The sequence below is a fragment of the Durio zibethinus genome, chromosome 1 (assembly GCF_047325235.1).
Source record: "Durio zibethinus cultivar Kanyao isolate XHJ-2024 chromosome 1, ASM4732523v1, whole genome shotgun sequence".
In the NCBI taxonomy this organism is placed as follows: domain Eukaryota; kingdom Viridiplantae; phylum Streptophyta; class Magnoliopsida; order Malvales; family Malvaceae; genus Durio; species Durio zibethinus.
The window spans coordinates 36,100,072-36,120,549 of record NC_143162.1 but is presented as its reverse complement, the minus strand read 5'-3'; the positions used below and the strand labels follow the sequence as shown (position 1 = coordinate 36,120,549).

Here is a 20,478-nt window from a genome sequence, read left to right as displayed (position 1 = left end):
CTTACCGCCTTCTTTTTCTAGAGACTTTAGAGTCCATTATAATTTATCAGATTACCTATCACCTAAAAATTAACACTATGTTATCAGGACCCAGTTATTCAAGTAAATCAAGTCAGCTAACAATGGGAAATGCTGCGTTTATCATTTGGGTGTCTCTCGTGTGCCTGGTAGGATTCAGTCAATGCTATGGAGGTAGAGACTTCAACCCAATTAAACTCTTTAAGGCGGGAATTATCAGAGCAGATGTCATCTTATGTATCAACATGGGCAACTACGTTCAACTTGAAAATACATGCTGCAGGGCAGTCACCTGTTTATATATAGGCCCTCAGGAACGCCTCAGAGATGTCTTCTGTTTGTGGGAATGATTGATCTCTTTACCACACACCGAACCGCACTATAGGCTCGTTACCGCGCTAAGCAATTAGGCTAGCTATGCTAAGAATTGGGTTTCTTCTATTGTTCATCTGAATGGGCTTTTCTTCGACAACTTAATTATTGGGCTTGACAATAATATATTAGGTATATATAATAATAAACAGATGTTTTACTGATTAGAATTTTAAAAATTATGAATTTGAAAGAATTTAGATATGTAATATTTTTTCATGTAAATTAAGTAGGTAAGTTTTTTTAATATAATAAGGTAGATAAGATTTTGGGATTAAATAAATTGGATTTTTGTTTCTCGCATGATTCCAAATTGTATCATTTATAGTAGGCTGATTTTGATGGGCAGGGCCTGGTTGATCTTCAATTGGAAATGGAGCTATGATGGAACTTGGCCCATTTAGAGTTAAAAAAGATGGTAAAACCTTGCATCGAAATAAATACGCGTGGAATAAGGGTGAGTTGTTCCAAACTTCTTTTGCTTCCGAGTCAAATGATCACCGTTTCCTTGTAAATTATTCCGATATAATCATTGAATGGGGTAATTTTTTTGAGTTATTTCAGATGCCAACTTCATCTTTTTAGAATCTCCGGTTGGATTCTCTTACTCAAATAGAACCTCAGACTATAAAGTTAAGTGGAGATGGAAGAACTGCCCAAGATTCCGACACCTTTCTTGTTAAATGACTAGAAAGATTTCCCGAGTACAAGACCAGAGAATTTTTCATCACAGAAGAGAGCTATGCAGGGCACTATGTACCCCAGCTTGCTCATACTATCCTTCAAAACAACAAGAGCACCAATCAAACTATAATCAATCTAAAAGGAATTGTAGTAAGTTTTTAGAATGTTTGTATGCATTTTAGCAATATGTTTTTAATTTTATGAACTTTAACAGGAGGCATTTTGGATGTATTAGATAGGTAATGCTTATATTGATTTTGAAACAACTATGAAAGGAGCAGTGGATTTCTTTTGGACGTATGCACTTATGTCCGATTAAATATACAACGGACTTGCATCAAACTGTGGTTTTTATACACTAAATTCATCATCCCAAGTTTGCCAGGGATTTGTGGATAAAGCAAACGATGCTGCTGGCAACATACATGCCTATGACATCTATGCTCCCATGTGCAATTCCTCCTCAACTTCCTATTCTGTGAGTAAAGTACAGTTCAATTTGAATACAATGTTCCTAGTATTTAGACTTTTGCTACGGAAAATTACATGACAGGTTTCTGCTCTTGATCGCGGCTCAGAAAATTATATCCATTCCTACTTGAACAATCCAGAAGTTCAAAAAGCACTTCATTCAAATGTTACTGCTCTTCCTTACCCATGGTAATCCTGCAGGCACTGACCAACATCCCTGTCAATTTTTCCTTTTTGAGGAGTCTGTGTTTCTCTCTGTAGTATTTAACTAAACCCCGTGTCATTTTCTGTTGATTATTAATGTTGGTGGTTTCCTGATCATATATAATTCTGAAACAGTGGAGAAATAAATCGACACTGGAAAGATAAGCCATTAACAGTGTTGCGAATCATTAAGGAACTAATGGAAAGTCGCGTTTGGATCTACAGTTTAGTAATTTGAAATAAAGCTCAATCTCTCGATCAACCTTTCATACATTAAGGCCAATTTCATAGTTTTAGAATGCTTTATAATCATGTTTAATGACATTATTGTAGTGGTGACACGGATGGTGCCTTGCCTGTAACATGTAGTAGATATGTCATAAACAAATTGGGGACACCGATCAAGACTGCCTGGTACCCTTGGTACACCCGAGGGGAGGTAAAAATTTGGATAGAATTTCACTAATCTAGTTATTGGTGTTAAAGTTAGACCATGAATCTATGTTAATCAAGCTAATTTACTTATTGTTTGTCAAGGTTGGAGGGTATACAGTTGGATATGAAAACCTGACATTTGTAACTGTAAGAGGAGCTGGACATTTTGTTCCCAGTTACCAGCCAGCTCGGGCCTTGGTGCTCTTATCTTCCTTCTTCGACGGGAAGCTTCCACCATCAGCTTAAAGGGTTTGACCACTGAGAGAATGATAAATGTAGTAAGTATTTTTCTAATTACTACATCATGTTAGACGGAAAGGTACCTGTTTAACTTTGTAACAAAGGAAAAGATAATTTTGAACCAAAATCTTGAGTCAAATTCAAGCATCTCCATTGCCGTATGTTTTTTTTTTTTGCTATATGTCTGGAATCACATCGGCTCAGTAGCGTGTATTGCCAAGCCATTTGTTGTTATGATTTTTTATTTAATTTATAACTATAGTTGGGTTGATTCTCGAAATTCTAGCTGTTTCGTTGTTGCAATTCTGTAATGAGGAGCCATGATGGATAATTTTGTATTTGAAAAAAAAAAAAAGAGGAATAGCATAATAAAAAATTGTCATTTGCTGAGGAAGGATCAGATGCAGAAAAAGATGTAGATCTATAATAACGAAAATTACAGATAAAGATGACAACTGGATCCTATGTGAAAGTTACCAAAGTCAAGAAAAAGGAGCGTGGGAAGCAGTCATATTCATATAGCATTAGAACGCACTCATTCTTTTGGGAAATGATGGGATAGAAGAATTCTAGAGACCAATTATTCATTCAGCCTTTGTAGGGGCCGCTATTGGAGTTGAAAACGCGCTCATCTCCTGCTCCAGTTGCAGCCACTCTAAGAGGTAAAGTCAACTGTAATACAGCCATTAGCCGTGTGGTTTGTTATCTATAGAGTGTGGAACTCTTAATTTATGAACAGAGTGCTTAACTCTTTAGTTTCAGTGACCAAAATTCAATCTCCGAAAACCTCCAATACCAAATAAATATTAACAGCAGTTAGGAGGTAAGAAAGATGAAGGATATCCAAAGTTGGCTAAATCTCATCCCTAAATGGGAGTATCAAGCAGGCCCCAGCACGTTCCTAAGCTAGTGCTGCAAGCTGAACTTGCCTACAAAATGGAAAAGCGGAACATCAAAAATAAAAGTATACCCCACCTTTTTTTTTTTTTTTTGTCTTCATTGGACAAATATATGATAGCATTAACAATGGGTTCCATGTATGGTACTTATGGACAACTATAAATTAGCATATGTTCTGGAGTCCTGAGGCCAAAAGCTCTGCACTGAGTTACATTAGCAGCAATGAAAGTTACTGTCGGATGGTTGCTGCTGCTATTGCCTTGCTACTTTTCAGGTTTTCCCATTTCATCATGCAAGGGAAACCAGATTGACAATCTCAACAAGTTGATCGAATCTCGCAAATCCTCTAACCCTCCTCGCCCAGAGGCATGGGCTCAACTAGATGATCAAGGAGATAGTCATAACTCTCCAGTGTATGTAGGATCCCAAAAAGGGTTGATGCAAGCTGACAAGATCAACACGCTGCCGGGTCAGCCTGAAGGAGTGGATTTTGACCAGTATGCAGGCTATGTAACAGTAGACCCAGTGGCTGATCGAGCTTTGTTCTATTATTTTGTGGAATCACCAGTAAATTCTCCCAAAAAGCCTCTCGTTTTATGGTTAAATGGAGGTAATTTCACTACTCAAAATTCACCTACAATTCTACATCAACAGATATAGCTTTTAATGTTAATTTTGCATGGGTATAGAAATGTTATATTAATCATACATGAATATGCTGCAGCTTCTTTTGTTTACTGCATCACATGGCCTGCATATTTATTACATATACACACATGAGATACAAAAAAAAATAAAAGTATATGCAAAAAAGAGAGGTATTTGCATAACAAACCTTTGGAAAATAGGATTTGCATAAAACAACTTGAAGGGAGTTTTTGCAGAAACACCGATGCAGAGCTCCCACGTTTAAACTATCTATAAATCAGTCCTTCATAGATAATTTCACAATTGAAATATTCACTCTGAAAAAGTAACAGCACTAGAAAAATGCGTTTGCCATCTGAAATCAACATCATGCTTCAACATGCTATAGAAACAAAGCACTTTCGGCGTCAAAAAGATCATACTCATGCCAACCAGAAAAGCAAATTGGGTGAAGACTTGACAAAACTAGTTTACTCCTGAGTGTTCCTCACGCATGGTAGAAACAAGGGACCCGACAGGGATCATCAAGTCGTTTGATAAGCTTGGTAACCGAGTCCGGCTAGGAAAGAGTCCAAAATGGGGATGGTCCACTTCTCTAAGAATATCCCATTCGACTCTTATTTTCAAACAATTAACAAATGCTTTCCCACAGGCAAAACCAACTAACAAATGTTGTTATCCCGAAGCTTAATCATGAACCACATATCATCCAGAGACATAATTTAGTAGGGTCCCGCCACTAATTGAACTAATTGAGCCTGAGTGTTCCTCACGCATGGTAGAAACAAGGGACCCGACAGGGATCATCAAGTCGTTTGATAAGCTTGGTAACCGAGTCCGGCTAGGAAAGAGTCCAAAATGGGGATGGTCCACTTCTCTAAGAATATCCCATTCGACTCTTATTTTCAAACAATTAACAAATGCTTTCCCACAGGCAAAACCAACTAACAAATGTTGTTATCCCGAAGCTTAATCATGAACCACATATCATCCAGAGACATAATTTAGTAGGGTCCCGCCACTAATTGAACTAATTGAGAGGATTTTATGGCAGGAATTGCCATTGTTTGGATATTTCTTGCAATTTGATGCTGACTTCTTTTTGAACCTGTACAAACATTGTTTTTTATTCATTTTTTCTTCCCTTGTTTTGTTTGTATTTGTACCTAGACAGTTCATTCAATATATCCATTTCAAACAGTAAAAGAAAAGATTCAAAGAATAGCATGTGCTGAGATGCGTCATTCATCGGCTAAGGTAGCTGGATAGGATTTGTTGTAAGTTTAGGGAAGAATCTAACAACATCAGTTACATCTTTCTTTGAAATTGTTGAAACAGCTATAAACACTTGGATTATCTCCAAATCACTTTCTTTGTAGCAGTGATCCGGATTTGTTTTTTCTCATAGATGTGTAAGGACTTGGGAGTTTCCAGCTTCTCACCAGAGTAACAAATATATACTCCCAATAAATAAGAGCAAACAATTGAACTTCCTTGATGGAATCTTCAATTGGTCCAGCTATTACTTTGCTTTATAAGGAAACCTCCCTTTTCCTACCTTGTCGTCGAAGAAAAATCAACATCTAATGGTGCCATTGAGTCTTGAAATCGATCACTCTGCCCAGGCAAAATCTAGTGTCTAGAATATAGACATTAATGAAAAAGGAAAAAAAAAAAAAAAAAACAGAAGGGTTGATTGACTATGATGTACAGGTCCAGGATGCTCGTCTTTCGGATATGGAGCCATGCAAGAACTTGGACCTTTCAGAGTAAACAGTGATGGGAAAACGCTTTACCGAAATGAATATGCATGGAACAATGGTACATGAACTCTCTTTTTCATTTTGACAACACCAAATTTGATTCTCTTAATTTCTGCTAACACATCGTACAAAATTTTGCAGTTGCAAACGTGCTCTTTCTGGAATCACCAGCAGGAGTTGGGTTTTCTTATTCAAATAATTCCTCTGATTACACCAAAGTAGGTGACAAGAGAACAGCACAGGACTCCTACATTTTTCTCCTCAACTGGCTTGAAAGATTTCCACAGTATAAAACACGCGATTTTTTTATAGCTGGTGAGAGCTATGCTGGCCATTATGTTCCTCAGCTTGCTTATTATATTCTCTCAAGAAACAACAACACAAATCAAACCGTCATCAATCTCAAAGGAATTGCTGTGAGTTTACTGACAAAATCAACCCTTCTAACACTATGAACCTCTTCTTAAAGCTGAGAAATTAATGTTATGGATATTGTAGATCGGAAATGCTTGGATAGATGATGACATTTGTACGAAGGGATTGTTTGATTACTTATGGACACACGCTCTCAACTCTGATGAAACCAATGAAGGAATTAACAAGTACTGCAACTTTGCTAGTGAAGACTCAGTCACCAAGAAGGCAGATGTAGACAACAATACGGTCCAATGTAGAAAGTATCTAAGTCAGGGACTAATAGAGTTCGGAGGCATTGACTTGTACGGTATTTATGCCCCTTTATGCAATTTCTCGGCACTAAAACCTGGCTCAAATGGTAATGTAAGTATCATACTCCTAAAATGATCATAACAATTCTTTTATTGATTAAGACAACTAAGAAATTAGTAGGAAAGAAATTTTGGTTCTCAACCATTAAAAGTTACCATCCATTTGTCCTTTAGATTTAAACCTGTTCTTATATCTCAAAAGCAATATAAAAGGGATTAATAACCATGAAAGAATAAGAGATTAGACAAGCCAACATGCGAACAAAGATCTAGGATTTTCATCGAGTGGAGTAAATATAGTATATATATATATATATATATAAACAAAATCTAAATAAAATTATTATTGTCATCAAATTTTAGTTGAGGAGATTTAAGTAAAAAAAAAAGAGTTGTGAATACTAAATAATGGTTTAGTTCTTTTTCTTTTTTTTAAATGGAGATGTCTTCGGTAAGATTTAGAAGTTTTGTCATTTAAAAAAATGACATCATATCATGTATTGATATTTTATAAATTGTGAATTAAGTTGATAGTAAAAAATAATATCAAATAACTTAAACACCGCAGTTATAAGTGTATACTCTAGAATTTCATTTTTTTTTCTTTTTAAATCTTTCCGAGATAAGATAGAAATATTTTATTAAAAAAACACTGAAAAAATGTGAGGATTAAATGTGTTCGGCGGCCGAGCCAAGCCCGGTTAAATGTAATAGCATGATATTATATAGCATTAAATTTTATTTATATTATTTATTAATCTTAAAATTAAATTATTGAATGTAATAGCATGATATTATATAAATAAGACTAAGATAATAAAAAAAACCTCTGAATTTTAATGCTTCATTTAAATAAATCTTTAAAATTTTATTACATCTAAATAAATCATTACCTTTAATTTACACCCAAATAAATCCCTAAATTTTAATTTATATCCAAATAAACTTTTATCTTTTAATTTATATCTAAATAAACTTTTAATACAGATCAATCTAATGTTTGAAATAAAAGATTATTTAGAAACAAATAAAAAGAATAAAAATTTATGTGAGTATAACAAAAATATAAAAAATTTATTTAAGAAAAGTAAAATAGTTCAAAGACATTTTTAGTATTTTAACCTATATATAATGTACAAACTTATAGTAATTTTATTTTTTTTTAAAGAGAAGGTAGCTAGCTCTTGATTTTAAGATGGAACGATGAAAGTTAAATCACTTAATATATTTAAGTCCTTTATATATTTATTTACATGTTAACAAATATTCGTTTCAAATATACTGTTAAATAAAATCACCTGTTGTAAGGCGAATCACCTAATTCTGTGATGATCTTGAATTGTTAGGTCATGAGCTTTGATCCCTGCTCTGATGTTCACGTTGATTCCTACCTAAATCTTGACGAGGTACAAGCAGCTCTTCATGCCAAAGCTACAAATTGGTCAGGTTGCAGGTAGGCACGACCACAGGTTCTTGCTTTCAAGACAAGCACAAAATAAACCGCCAATGCGCTTTTTAGAATTTGTTTTCTTTTAGCATTCTATATTACCTGTGATCAACAATAACAAGATAAGCATGCAAATTGATAGAAATTTTTTATACTGTGTCGAAAACGTTGAGAGGGTGAAACAAAAATTCCTGACCAGCCGCTTCTGTTCTATGTTCAGTGATGTTGGATGGACAGACTCCCCAACATCGATTCTTCCAGAATTGCGGCACTTAGCAAGAGAGATTAGGGTGTGGATATACAGGTATAGATTTCTCAATGAATACTGTATTACAGCAAGGAAAGATTTAGATATCGTCTGATAAGATATATACTGGTTATTTTTCTAAAATAAAACCTGCTCTCAGTGGTGACACGGATGGTCGGGTTCCAGTGACATCCTCTAGGTACGCCATCAAGACCCTGGAACTTCCGGTAGAGACTGCCTGGCGGCCATGGTACTCTAATAGTGAGGTAACATGGTCTTTCCTGCCATTTGATAAAATACAAAGCCATAAACTTTTATGCATACTACTCCAGTCTCCATATGCTGATGGTTGTAGGTTGGAGGATATGTCGTTGGCTACAAGGGAGTGACTTTTACCACAGTTCGGGGAGCTGGACACACAGTTCCAAGCTTCCAGCCAGAGCGAGCACTCACCATGATCACATCTTTCCTTCAGGGGAAACTGCCTCCAGCCCATCCTTCTCCTCCCTCTTAACAAATCCATTGAGAATCGTCATAGTACTTGAAGCATGGTAATCATCTTATTCTGAAATTCCAGAACTTTATTGCCAAGCTGACATGCTTTCTCTATACAATTTGCATAAAAGATAAAGGGAAGGAGAAGACACATCATTGGAATGGGCTCTAAAGATATTGAACCACTTCTCTGCAGATGGAATTATTTTTAAAAGTTAAAGAAATGCATGGACAATGTATCATTTTGTTTCTATTTTTAACAAATTTCTACGAAGAGAAAATCATTTTAGTGCAATTTTAGACAAGGTTTTTACATTACAGCGATTTTTATTGACAGCTTAAAATATACAAAAATATCACAACACAAAATAAAAGGACAGTAACTACGATTACAACTTCAATTGATAATGTCACCTACTGCTTATCAGATTTCATGGAATGGCAGTTCCCCCAATTCAATTTAAACACAACTACCATTGAGTCAAATGAACGGGCTTACAGTGAAAAATGCATGTACAAGTTTTGATAAAGTGAAATGAATAGCCTGACTAACCTCGAATTACAGTGCTGCTACTGCCAATAGGATATGTAGGTTCAAAATGCCCATTTTTTAACAAATTCCAAACCTTTGACTTGGCAAAACTTTCTTTACTAAATATGGTCTGTGGTTCACACGGAATTTGAAATGCTTGTGGTTCCAAATCTGCTTCACTCTATGTCCAGGCTTCCAAAGAAACCTAGCATAACAACTCATTTATTCAATGAGAAAATATGAGATCACTTCCTGGAGTAACTAGAGAAAAGGGGCAAAAAGGGTTACCTCAATAACTTTCGCTCCTAAAAACTGTCATGAGCTCTTAAGGCTTCAAGGATGCTACCAACCCAGCTGCCAATCCACAAAAATGAAAGGAGTCGGAATTTTTAATTTAGTAAAAAACAACTTGCAATTTGATAACCAATCATGATTATAGAGGTTTAAGGAGAGAAAAAAGTTGTTTGCCAATTCAAGGAAGCTCAGCTAAACAAAACTTAGCTCAATACTCAATAGAGTATTGATTTTGGTGGCAGAGCCTTGGCTATTGAAGCAAAATACAATTGCTGGACCTTGACTGTAGTTTAACCTTATGGTTGCTTCAACAGTCAATGGAATTCAAATGCAACATCATGTTACTTAAGGTTGGAGAATACAAATTTAGCAGCAGTAAATTCTAATACTGAAACATAATGCAGAAAATTTAGAAAAAAGAAAGAGGATTACCCATCAAGTCCAGGCTGCATTGGAAAATACACATTTCTCAATCCTAATCTTTTTGCAGCTGAGGCAGTTGTCTCCCCAATACAGGCAACTGCATTGCCCCAAGAATCAGGTTCTGAAATAAGATTGACCCAGGCTCTGTTGCAATAGAGGTGCACAAACTAAGTATACCCAAAAAAACTGCCCCAACAAAAGGCTTGGCAAATGCAGGCTGTCCAAGAAGGAGCAAGGATAAACATTGTGCCATCCACATCAAAAGTTGTGAAGTAAGGTCCAACTACCATGATAATCCAAATTATATGAAGTATCAAATTTACTGGATGGTTAATGAGCTGGAAGAAGGTAAGCTCAAAGCAAGAATGTCTCCATTAACAGAGAAAAAACTTTTAAGTTGCTTTAAAGTCTTCACTGGGGCAAACTAATTACAATGCAGAGAAAAGAATCAACTATATACCGAACTGCTGATGGTGAAGCAACAGCAACAACTGGGGCCAATAAGGCCTTCTCCAAGACAATTTGGTCAACATGATCAACAGGTACCTAAAAGAAATAATTAAACATCAAGGACAAATAGAGCAGGCTCAATTGGCAGTCACAAACCATCTTCAATTACAAGCTACGAACTTGAATCACGAGTAAATCTTGCCTCCCCAAGAACCATGCGAGGACAACAAAATTAGCAGGTTCTTTTTGCATTTATTTCAAAAAATAAATCAGCATGCCACAGTCCCTAAGACCTTCATAGGCTATCAACAGACTCCACCATCATTTTGCAGGAGATAGTTGCTCTTACAAATATCTCATACATCTGCTAAGTTGCCCAGACAATATTTCAAAATGAATTTGCTGGATTATGTTGATTTGTTGCTCTCAACACTACAATAGACAGATGTACCTTGCACGCATAGTTAAGTTCTTATGTAAGCTAAATAAAGAAAGGAATTCAACTTCAGAGATAAGGAGAATAAAATGTAACCACTAATGGAATGACACCCAGAGAAGAACCTAAAACTAAAAGTACCAACACAGAGATACTCACAGTTGTGTATGTGTTCAGCCTCACAACCTGAAATCCACGACAAAACAAGCCTTCTTCTGCAAAAAATATGCCAAAACCAAGGGTCACTGTTTCCTAGTATAATACTTCAAGTATGATGGTAGATACAGCCAATAAGAAAAATATCAGCAATATAACAGGGAAAGAAGAAGCAAAAATAACACTTTCAGATAAGTAATACCGTAATACCCAATAGTAGGGAAGGTACAAAAGCAAAAAAATCCCCTATTTTTTAGTTAATAAATGTGTTATCATAAATGATGCCATCACAACTTGATGTGCATTTATTAATAGAGAATAGTTTTTTATTTTTTTTGCTGGGGGGCTTGGCTTTAAACTGACTCAACCTATGGGTTTTTTCACAAATTAACTCCTTTTTTTTTTTCAGCCTCAAGGTAAAGTTTTTCTTCTCCTCTTTTCTTTTTTATGTTTAGAGTTTATGGTTTAAAGGACTTGAATTTGAGACTTTTCTTTTTCAATGAAAAGCATGGCTACTCATTATGCTATACCTTAATTACAAGTGATTCTTACATCTATAAACATCAAATCAAATAGACATATTCAATTAACCTAAAAGGTCAAGGTTTGAGCTTACAAATCCTCTGGTTAAATGTTAATGCATCAGAGAGATAGAGCACATGCTCAAATAACAAAAACGTCAAAATCAGCAAGGGCCAGAATCACTCCAGAAAAGTAGCCATTCGTGAAAAGGAAATCAGAAAACCGTAACAATTACCATACCAATATCATTACTAGCCTTCACAGAAGCAGGATATAAGACAGTGCACCTCTTATTACCATCCTTTGGAAGCTCTGAAGCCAAAACTTTGCCTGTTGCTGATGAGAGGAATTTAAACACATAATAGAATGCAATCAGCATCATGATTTCTAATGTAACCATAAATATATGCCAGTCACATAAAAGAAAAGGTAGATAATGCTATAGAATCACCAATAAGCTAATGTAGAAAAAATATCTCACAGAATGAAGAGCTATTATAGACATCCAGATATGCCAAAATCTAGTCTTTGCAGTCTAAACTAAAAATACTACAAACTCATAAACGCCAATGAAATTAATAGGACAAAAACAATTATGCCACGTGTTTCATTTATTGGTTAGAACAATCCCACCAAAAGTAGATGTAAGATTAATTTCCCTCTAAATGACCAACTCTTAAAAGATTTAATTCAGGCATTAACTTACATGCCTATACCCAAACACGAACAAAGATGACACAAATAAACTTCGGAAGAGAAAGATCAGTACCTTTTGATGGGGCAAAGGCAACATCAAGCGATTTCTTTTGTGATTGAATTAGATTCTCGAAAATACTTGCTGTACCCGCTCCAACAACACCTATCCTAACACTTGGGTTTCCAGCTGCCCTAAGAAAAAAATTAAGCCGGTGTGTCCCAAGTTATATACAAAGTAAATTGAGCGCTAATCAAAAGACAAAAATGTATTTAGGAGCCATAAATAAAGATTTCCTTCAAACACACACACACACAAATATGTAACTTTTAAGCACCACTAATAAAAGTATGAAGATGGAATATCTAAGATAACTAATACATCATTAGCAAGAAAGGAAACTAATACAGATGGAACTTGAGAGACATTTGAAGCAAACACATGATTCTTAATATAAGCACTAAAGATTCTTAAAACCCAACACGAAATGCTAATAAAATTTTTAACATGAAAAGTAGACAGTTTCTAGCGTGCAAGTTCTAACCCTTACTTCCATGCCTCTACAAAGAACGAACCAGCTTCAGGTGAAGTTATGACAATCCAGTCAAATGTTGTTTCTGCTGCCACCACCAAAAATAAATATTAGAAAACAGGACAACTAAAAATTACTTGTACCATCTGTATCTAGACTGTTCTTAGGAACATTGATTGAAATCATACTATTCTCTGTGATTATTACATAACCATTCCCAAGATCCGCTTTACACGATGAAGAAGCAGTACAATCAAGCCGAAATCTCAAAAATAATGGTTTGTGTTTTGAAGGCCAAAACTGAACAAGGATTGACAAGCAACAGCTTAGCAGACAATGGATTTAAACATGTTTATTATGTAGCAAGCATAAAAGGAGATCAGCATCCTAAAACTAACTTGACATATATTTCCAGAGAAAGATTGCTTTTCATCCATGTAAATTCAGCGACAATCCATCCATTGCACAAATCATTCACAATTATCAATGCAGAGCATGAAGTATTTAAACTTACCACTTAAAACAGAAGCAAGCCTATCCATGTCAGGCCCTCGGTTATGCTGAATGAGGGGAAGCTCCAAGCAATTGATTCCATGTTCGGCCTGTAATTTAGGATACTCTTAAGCTGAAGATATGCATGTATATATACAATTTTAGTGCGTATTGTCCTTAGACAGATTTAGCTACATCCTTTATGCCCAACAGACATGTTTAAGGACTATTGTAGGAAACAGTATCAGTGGGACCCAAGAATCAGCAGCACAACTCAACATCAGCCAACACTGAATAATCACTAATCAATATTAAAGGGAAAAGACAAGGCACCATAAAACACACATTGTAGTAACAAAGGACATTAAATTATAGTTATGCACTATCAACTAAAAATAAAAAATTTTGAATTGCCTTTAAGGAAGTGTTTAGTTTGCAAAATCTTAGATTTCAAAGGAAAGTGTGATCCTCAAAAAAGTGCGATACTTGGGATTTTCTTCCATTTTTCATACATCCCATATTTAGATTCACTTGTTTGGTCGAGAGAATCCACATATATTAATTATTATATAATTACCATAATCTCATTGACATATATGATGACAATTTTTTATTTTATTTTATTAACAATAAATAAACAAACGAAAAGCGATACCTTTAGCAACAAAAATAAATAAATATTTTAATTGATTGTCATTTTTATTTATAAAATATCATCAATTAAAGCGTTTCAAAACATTAACACCTTAAATGATCCTTTTATTTTTTTTATAACTAATCAATTAAGGCGTTTATATACAGAAAGACCTTAAATTATCCATTTTTATAATATATAAATTGGATCATTTAAGGCTTTTTTGTTCACAAATGTCTTAAATAATCTTTTATAAAAATGAAAAATAAAAGGATCATTTAAGATGTTTCTAATGCCTTAAATGATCTTCTTCTTTTTTTATAATGCCTTAATTTATCAACCATTTAAGATGTTTCTGCATACAAACACCTTAAATGATCATCTTTTATAATATATAAATTGGCTCATTTAAGACGTTTTTCTAGAAAATCATTTAAGGCGTTTTTCTTCACAAACGCCTTAAATCATCAATTAAGGCTTTTTTTTAAGCCAAACGCCATAATTGATCTACAATTAAGGCGTTTTTTCATGTCAAATGCCTTAATTGAAATATAAATTAAAAAATATATATAAACTAACAAAAACCTATAATTGAGTTTCAGTTACTTTTAAACATGCTTTTTAAAAGGGTAATAGCTATGTAATAATTTTTTATTCAAGTCAAATTTGAAAATACTTTTTTCTCCAAAATCCTAAAATACCATAGAGAGAGAAAAGTTTATGATTCCAAGACTTTGAATATTGTTGGAAATTTGACATTTTTTCTCGTAATCAAAATTACCTTGAACTAAACATGAGAATCAAATACCCACTATCAAAATTTCAAGAAAAAATTTGTGGATTTCTGTGAACCAAATGCACTCTAAGTATCCTAATGTTTCCCTTTACCAAGTATTTAAATGAAAGCTAAGTGAAAAAAAAAAAAGGGATATAAGTAGGAGAACAGGGAAATAGCAATATAAGGTAGAGAGTAGCAGGGAGTGAATGTCAAGTACGGATGTCAATAGGTAGGGTATGGGAAGGGTAAAGCATTGCCCATCCCCATCTCTGGATTTTTATATCGTACCCTATCCTCGTACCCATACTCAATGGGTATTTTAAATTTATCCATATTCCCATCTGTATAGATATTTAATAGGTATGGGTAATCTTCATATCTATAACTTTTAACAAAAAAACAAAAAATTAATTTTTTATTTATTTTTATCTTGTATATATAGGTAATTTTTTATAAATATATATATTAATATATATTTTAATAAAAATATATTAATTTTAATTAATATAAAATAATAATTTATATTATTTAATAAAAAATTTATTTACTAAATATATATAAATATATATGAAGAGTATGGACATGGGATGAATACTATATTACCCATCCCCATCTCCATACCCAATAAAAATTTAAAGTCATATCCATCCCATTCCCATATTCACAATGTGATATCCATCTCCATCCTTATTCGGATATAAAATCGGTTTCCCATTAGATATGGGTAAGATTGACATCCTAATGTCAAGGCACAGTAATAAGCACAGAAAATACGACAACCGTGGTGGAGAGTTTAGGGTTAAAAAATAAGAAGCTGAGAATAATAGGGATCAAGAAACTATGCATATTTTCATTACATTTATTCAATTGAAAATTTTTATGGAATTGATTTTTATTCCACATTCTTCAATCATAGCAAACTGCAAAATAGAAATTATTTCCATAAAATTTTTCCAATTTTATTTATTCAAAACAAATCCTCGCAAACTGCGAAACTAGAAATTATTTCCATAAAATTTTTCAAAATTCATTTATTCAAAACAAACTTTGAACCTACATATATATATCTGGTACTACCGATTCTAATATTAAATGCTTGTTTTAGAGCTAGATCTTTCAAAAGACTAATGGCATGTGCTCTACATTCGTTAATCCTTTTTAATTTTATATTTTTTTTCTTCGGTACGAACCAGACTGGAAGTTCAAGAAGTTCATATGACAGCATTTACCTTTAAAGAAAAGTAGAAAATAACTACAAAAATATTTGAGGAAAAAACCATTAACAGATGTTGCCTTTGTTTCAGCATTTAATCAAACAGATGATGAACCAATCCTAAATTCAGAATGCACTTGACTATTGTTTATGTACAGTAAAATAATGAACATTTTGTTTTAAAGTTTCAAATAAAATGTGACAAAAGCAGAACATTAAGAAGCTTAATAACGAACAAAAATGGAACAAATATAAAATCATCAAAAAATTAAAAAAAATAAAAATTCAAAGAAGAGAGTAGGAAAGAGATAAGAACCAGGGCATCAATGAGCTTGGCGTTTTTGCCTCTTTCTCTGGTGATGACAACTTTCGGATTTGACGAAGATTTAGTATGTTGAATCAGTTGCGAAGTCGAAGAAGTCGAAGAAACTCCGATTCTGGAAGGAGAGAAAGAGATTCCGGTGTGAAGTGACAGAGAAGAACATGGCGGAGCTAGAGGAGAGATAGAGGAGAGAGAAAGCATCGGCATTGAAACTTATTGGCGGAGGAAAGGACGAATTGGTGGTCAAAGGGTCAAGCTGTTACCAAAATATCCGCTTGACGAAAAATATCTAAGCCCCCTAATTATTCTTCCGCTTTTTAAATAATTCCAACTTTTTCCGTTGGTACACCTGTAGAGTTTTCAGGATGCCACGTGTAAATTCTTTGTGGCAGCCTTGTCATCTGGTCGCCAAGACTCTAGCCGCTAACGCTTTTTCCTTTTAAAGTAACCGTTGCACTCATTGGACTGACTTTTTCTCCATCAATGACTGCATGATGACAATCAGAACCGTTGATTTTCCTTTCTTCTGTTTAAGCCTCGATAGCTGATGGCAACAAGGGGTTAAAATGTATAGTCAGTGAAAATGAGGGGGAGCATTGGATGATTACCGAGTCAGGGTGCATGGCTCCTGGCTTTTAATTTAAGCTTGAATTCTTTTATATTGCTCAATATATCTTTAGTACAATGATTAATCAATCATTTTCCTTTTATTTAAGCTTGAATTCTTTTATACTAATGTGATGTGCTTCTTCTTTATCGAATTTTTTAATAAATTATATTCAAGTACTAAAAATTTAACAAAATTCAAATATCTGTTTAATTTATATTAATAATTTTGTCAAAATAATAGTAGTAATATAAACAAAATGTACACCTCATGTCATATAAAGGCATTCATTTGGCATTACAAATTCTTATTTTAAAATGAAATAGACAAGCCATACCTATTTAAGTTCTGTCAAAGTTTGATTAAAAAAGTTATACTATTACAAATAACTTTTATTATAACTGTAGAATATTAAAGTAAAAAATCTAAATAATCAATTACAAGAAAATTCAATATAGATAATAAAATAAGTAATTGATTCAATTGGTTAAGATCATTCTTTTCGACGAAAAGATCTTGAGTTCGAGTCTTATCGGTGATTATTTATTGAAGTCATGTAGAATGTACAACCTACAATCATCTATCTTATGTTGTTTTTTAACATGGATAACTAAACAACTTATCTATCCTAAAATTTTTCTTACAAAAAAAAAACACATAATCAATTTAATAATATAAATCTTTAATATTCTTTTAATCAAAACCCAAAATAAATCATATCCAGATAAATCTTATTATCCAACCATTAACTTTAATAACCAAAACCTAAAATAAATCCCACCCAAATAAACCAAAAACAATAATTCAGACATCTTAAAATTCAAAACCCGTCCTTTTTCATCACCAATAAATATGCATTGTTTTTTCCTAAAATGTTTTTCAATATTTGAAGTAATATACTCTTGAAGTAAATTCCTTTTTATGATTCTTAAATATTTCATATTTGAATTGTTCTATTTAAATCATGAATCTTTTTATAGAGATTTTATGTTAATTTTTGCTTACATTATTCTATTAATGATTAAATAAATATTCAGGCTAGGTGCTATAATGTAAAAATTACGTCAATTTTAATTAGTAATTAAAAAAATCAAAATGATACATTTTACTAATAAATTAAGAACTCAAATGGAATCATTTAAATATTTAAAAAATAAAGTAAAAGTGAAATAAAAAGCTAAAAATCATAAATAAAGATCCATTTAAATTAGTATGAAACTAAAAAAATTATAAACATTTTTTTAATTATTGATTTAAATAAATGCAAGAGTTGAAGCTTAAAGCTGAATGAAGAACTGAAAAACTCACACGTGTTCGAAGAATCTTTCTTTTTCTATCAGCTTGGGTTGAAGCACCTCCCAAGAACAACAGGAGGCAAAAGCTTCAAGTAAAATCCTAAAAGCTTTGAACCGTAGCAAGTAACTTTGCCTGATGCTTCATAATACTAGTTCCATATGCAATAGATGAACTGTCCTTAGCAGTTACTAACAATTCCTATGCTATTTTATCGCTCACAAAAGAAAACGGAAATCAGTCAAATCACCTCTCTTGAAACTTAAGCCTCGTTTGGTATTGTTATTGAAAATAATTTTACGTTTAAAAGTTATTTTTATCCAAATGCCATGTTAAATAATAAAAAATTTTTATTTTTCAATTTAAAAACTTGATTTTTTTTTTAACTCAAACTAAAAAACTCTGATATTTTTCAGTGAAAAAGTAAATTTTGAATAAAAAATTGCTTTTTTATCACAATATTTTTAATATTTTATTATTTTATACATATTTTTTAAAACATTTTAAATATTCACAGTATTTTCACAATATAATAAACATAAAAAAAATTTTAATTACATTTATCTTACTGTAATTTTTAAACATATTTTTTTCGATTGCAACAGTAACACTAAATTATCACTTGAGAAGGAAGCAAAGAACTTAGATGGCATTGCTCTACAAAAGATCAGTGCTTATAAACGGCAAACTTAAAAAAGGCATAAACCCGTCCAAAGAGGCTCAGCCCGAGTTTCCCCCAAGGCCCAATATACCCATAATCCTGTAGGCCCCTCGTCGTCAAGCCAATTGGTTTTCCCTTAATTGGTTTTTTTTTTTTTTAATTAAATTTTTAAGTGAGAAAAGGGTACCTCATTTTAAAGGTAGAATATATTTTAAGTTTTAGCGAATATTTATATTAGGTTTATAAATTATTCATAAAAAAATGTATTAATAACAAAAATTAAACTTAAACCTTATAAGTAAAGTATATGACTCTTACTGATTTAATTTCTGTTAACCCATTAATTGACTTTATCTCGTTGAAAAATTTTTAATGTTTCTTTATAATGCTTCAATATTTCTTATATTATGTTGTTCAGACTTTAAAATTTAATTTTTGTATTTTAGATTTCGTTTCAACCTTCTTTTGCTTAAAAAAAAAAAGAAATTAAGAAAATTGGGTCCATGTATATTGAGGGAAATACCTCAAAATTTGTTGGAAATTAAGTCTGTGAATAATTTCTTTGTTAATAACTTAATTAATTAATTATAGTACCATATAAGCAAATGGGGAATGGCTTAGGTATTGCCAAACTTGGCATTCCAGCGGGCGGTTCATTGTTTAGCTTACCCACCAATAAAAAAATGAGAGAGAAAAAGCCTATATTTAATGATTACAGATTTTATTTTCACCTCGAATTTTCATTAGAAAGCAGACTGCAATTTTGAAAGGAACTATCGAGAGGAAACAGAATCCTTGGTGGTTGGTTTGCCTAGATTTTCTTATAGTCCATTTCATCATCAAAACTTTTCATACTCCATCGAGCAAAAATATCCCATCCCACCCACAGTTTAATTAAGTTGAACCATTGCGTGACTTCGATATTAACAACTTAAATTGGTGGGAGAATTAGCAATAAATTATTCTAACTTGATCCAAAAATCACTTCGTTACTGTTATTTTCATGTGTGCTTTCAGTTAATAAATTTATTTTGTAATTAATATTACAACTAAAGTTAAATTAATAAATTTTAAATGTTTAGTTTAAAAATTAAAAAAACATAAGTATCATTATTTTGACATGCCTTACGACTGTATATCGATATAACCAATTGATAGCGTTTAGCTTTGAAATAGCAAATTTTCAAATGTTTAAAACTTAAAACAAAAAACACGTAAATGTTTAAAGGTCAAGATGTTATCTCAATGAAATTTGGAGTTGTCTTCATCATATTCATAGGTATCTCTAGATTCTAGCTGAAAGCCATGGAGCTTTGTTTTTCTTTTGCAACTTGGAGCACTATATGCCAAAGAAAGCGTGTTACAGGCGTGTAAAAAGAGCAGCTAAAGGTAGGAAAATGTTTCCATAAAGCAAAGGCAACACTTTCCCATGCTTTGCATATGATCACTTTCCAACCCACTTGCAGTTATGATAAAAATTCAGAGCTAGCTTTTGAATCCTTCTTGTCTCAGTACATTAATTTTGTTGGTATTTTAATCTAGAATTTACACTACAAATTTATATGACAATCAATTGAATTGAATGGAATATCACGTATCAGTTCGCCTTTTCTTATTTTTTAAAAATAAAATTACACTTTATTATATATTATAGAACATAATGCCTGTACTAAAATCAGGAAAAAGCAACAATTTCCATCGTTGGCGACTATCATAGCTTATCTCCAAGTTGCAAAAAGACAGAAAACTTTAAAAGCTGTACGTGAACAACTCCGAACTTTATATAT

At 32.8% G+C, this 20,478-nt stretch overlaps 3 protein-coding genes and 1 long non-coding RNA gene across 8 annotated transcripts; 2 read left to right on the top strand and 2 right to left on the bottom strand.

Moving 5' to 3' along the window:
- The first annotated feature begins 774 nt into the window (after positions 1 to 774).
- Positions 775 to 2,441, top strand: LOC111310841 (serine carboxypeptidase 1-like). Its single transcript, XM_089748313.1, has 7 exons — positions 775 to 931; positions 1,082 to 1,224; positions 1,460 to 1,552; positions 1,628 to 1,734; positions 1,885 to 1,978; positions 2,078 to 2,188; positions 2,287 to 2,441. Exons 1-7 carry the CDS (start codon positions 775 to 777, stop codon positions 2,428 to 2,430), a joined length of 849 nt encoding a protein of 282 aa, XP_089604439.1. The 3' UTR covers positions 2,431 to 2,441.
- Positions 2,442 to 3,511: 1,070 nt separating this feature from the next.
- On the top strand, positions 3,512 to 8,947 carry LOC111312637 (serine carboxypeptidase 1-like). Its single transcript, XM_022913082.2, has 8 exons — positions 3,512 to 3,934; positions 5,686 to 5,793; positions 5,877 to 6,151; positions 6,234 to 6,515; positions 7,810 to 7,916; positions 8,131 to 8,214; positions 8,318 to 8,423; positions 8,513 to 8,947. Exons 1-8 carry the CDS (start codon positions 3,547 to 3,549, stop codon positions 8,669 to 8,671), a joined length of 1,509 nt encoding a protein of 502 aa, XP_022768817.1. The 5' UTR covers positions 3,512 to 3,546; the 3' UTR covers positions 8,672 to 8,947.
- On the bottom strand, positions 4,007 to 4,298 carry LOC149520596 (uncharacterized). Its single transcript, XR_016346188.1, has 2 exons — positions 4,160 to 4,298; positions 4,007 to 4,075 (listed from the first exon to the last, which is right to left on the bottom strand). It is a non-coding gene; the product is annotated as an uncharacterized LOC149520596 (long non-coding RNA).
- On the bottom strand, positions 7,668 to 16,423 carry LOC111312639 (uroporphyrinogen-III synthase, chloroplastic-like). Of its 5 annotated transcripts, XM_089767675.1 has the most exons (12): positions 16,125 to 16,422; positions 13,206 to 13,293; positions 12,710 to 12,776; positions 12,235 to 12,353; positions 11,706 to 11,801; positions 10,947 to 11,002; positions 10,362 to 10,447; positions 9,911 to 10,118; positions 9,473 to 9,538; positions 9,206 to 9,389; positions 8,107 to 8,842; positions 7,668 to 8,012 (listed from the first exon to the last, which is right to left on the bottom strand). In XM_089767675.1, exons 1-8 carry the CDS (start codon positions 16,335 to 16,337, stop codon positions 10,016 to 10,018), a joined length of 828 nt encoding a protein of 275 aa, XP_089623801.1. In that variant the 5' UTR covers positions 16,338 to 16,422; the 3' UTR covers positions 7,668 to 8,012; positions 8,107 to 8,842; positions 9,206 to 9,389; positions 9,473 to 9,538; positions 9,911 to 10,015. The 5 variants fall into 5 exon arrangements, with proteins under 5 accessions (XP_089623801.1, XP_022768820.1, XP_022768819.1 ...); XM_022913085.2 differs by lacking the exon at positions 7,668 to 8,012 and having other exon boundaries at positions 8,050 to 8,842; positions 12,710 to 12,779; XM_022913084.2 differs by lacking the exon at positions 7,668 to 8,012 and having other exon boundaries at positions 8,050 to 8,842; positions 9,911 to 10,045; positions 16,125 to 16,421.
- Positions 16,424 to 20,478: the final 4,055 nt, after the last annotated feature.

Bases quoted from the DNA above. Each gene is read 5' to 3' on its own strand.
- LOC111310841 (XM_089748313.1), top strand. From the start codon at position 775: ATGGAACTTGGCCCATTTAGAGTTAAAAAAGATGGTAAAACCTTGCAT. The intron at 1,979-2,077 runs GTAATTTGAAAT...TAATGACATTAT, and splicing joins GCGTTTGGATCTACAGTTTA to TGTAGTGGTGACACGGATGG. The intron at 2,189-2,286 runs GTAAAAATTTGG...TTGTTTGTCAAG, and splicing joins CTTGGTACACCCGAGGGGAG to GTTGGAGGGTATACAGTTGG.
- LOC111312639 (XM_022913083.2), bottom strand. From the start codon at position 16,337: ATGCCGATGCTTTCTCTCTCCTCTATCTCTCCTCTAGCTCCGCCATGT. The intron at 12,780-13,205 runs GTAAGTTTAAAT...TGGTGGTGGCAG, and splicing joins GCTTGCTTCTGTTTTAAGTG to CAGAAACAACATTTGACTGG. The intron at 9,539-9,910 runs GTAATCCTCTTT...GTGGATTGGCAG, and splicing joins ATGCAGCCTGGACTTGATGG to CTGGGTTGGTAGCATCCTTG.
- LOC111312637 (XM_022913082.2), top strand. From the start codon at position 3,547: ATGAAAGTTACTGTCGGATGGTTGCTGCTGCTATTGCCTTGCTACTTT. The intron at 5,794-5,876 runs GTACATGAACTC...AAAATTTTGCAG, and splicing joins TGAATATGCATGGAACAATG to TTGCAAACGTGCTCTTTCTG. The intron at 6,152-6,233 runs GTGAGTTTACTG...TGGATATTGTAG, and splicing joins TCAATCTCAAAGGAATTGCT to ATCGGAAATGCTTGGATAGA.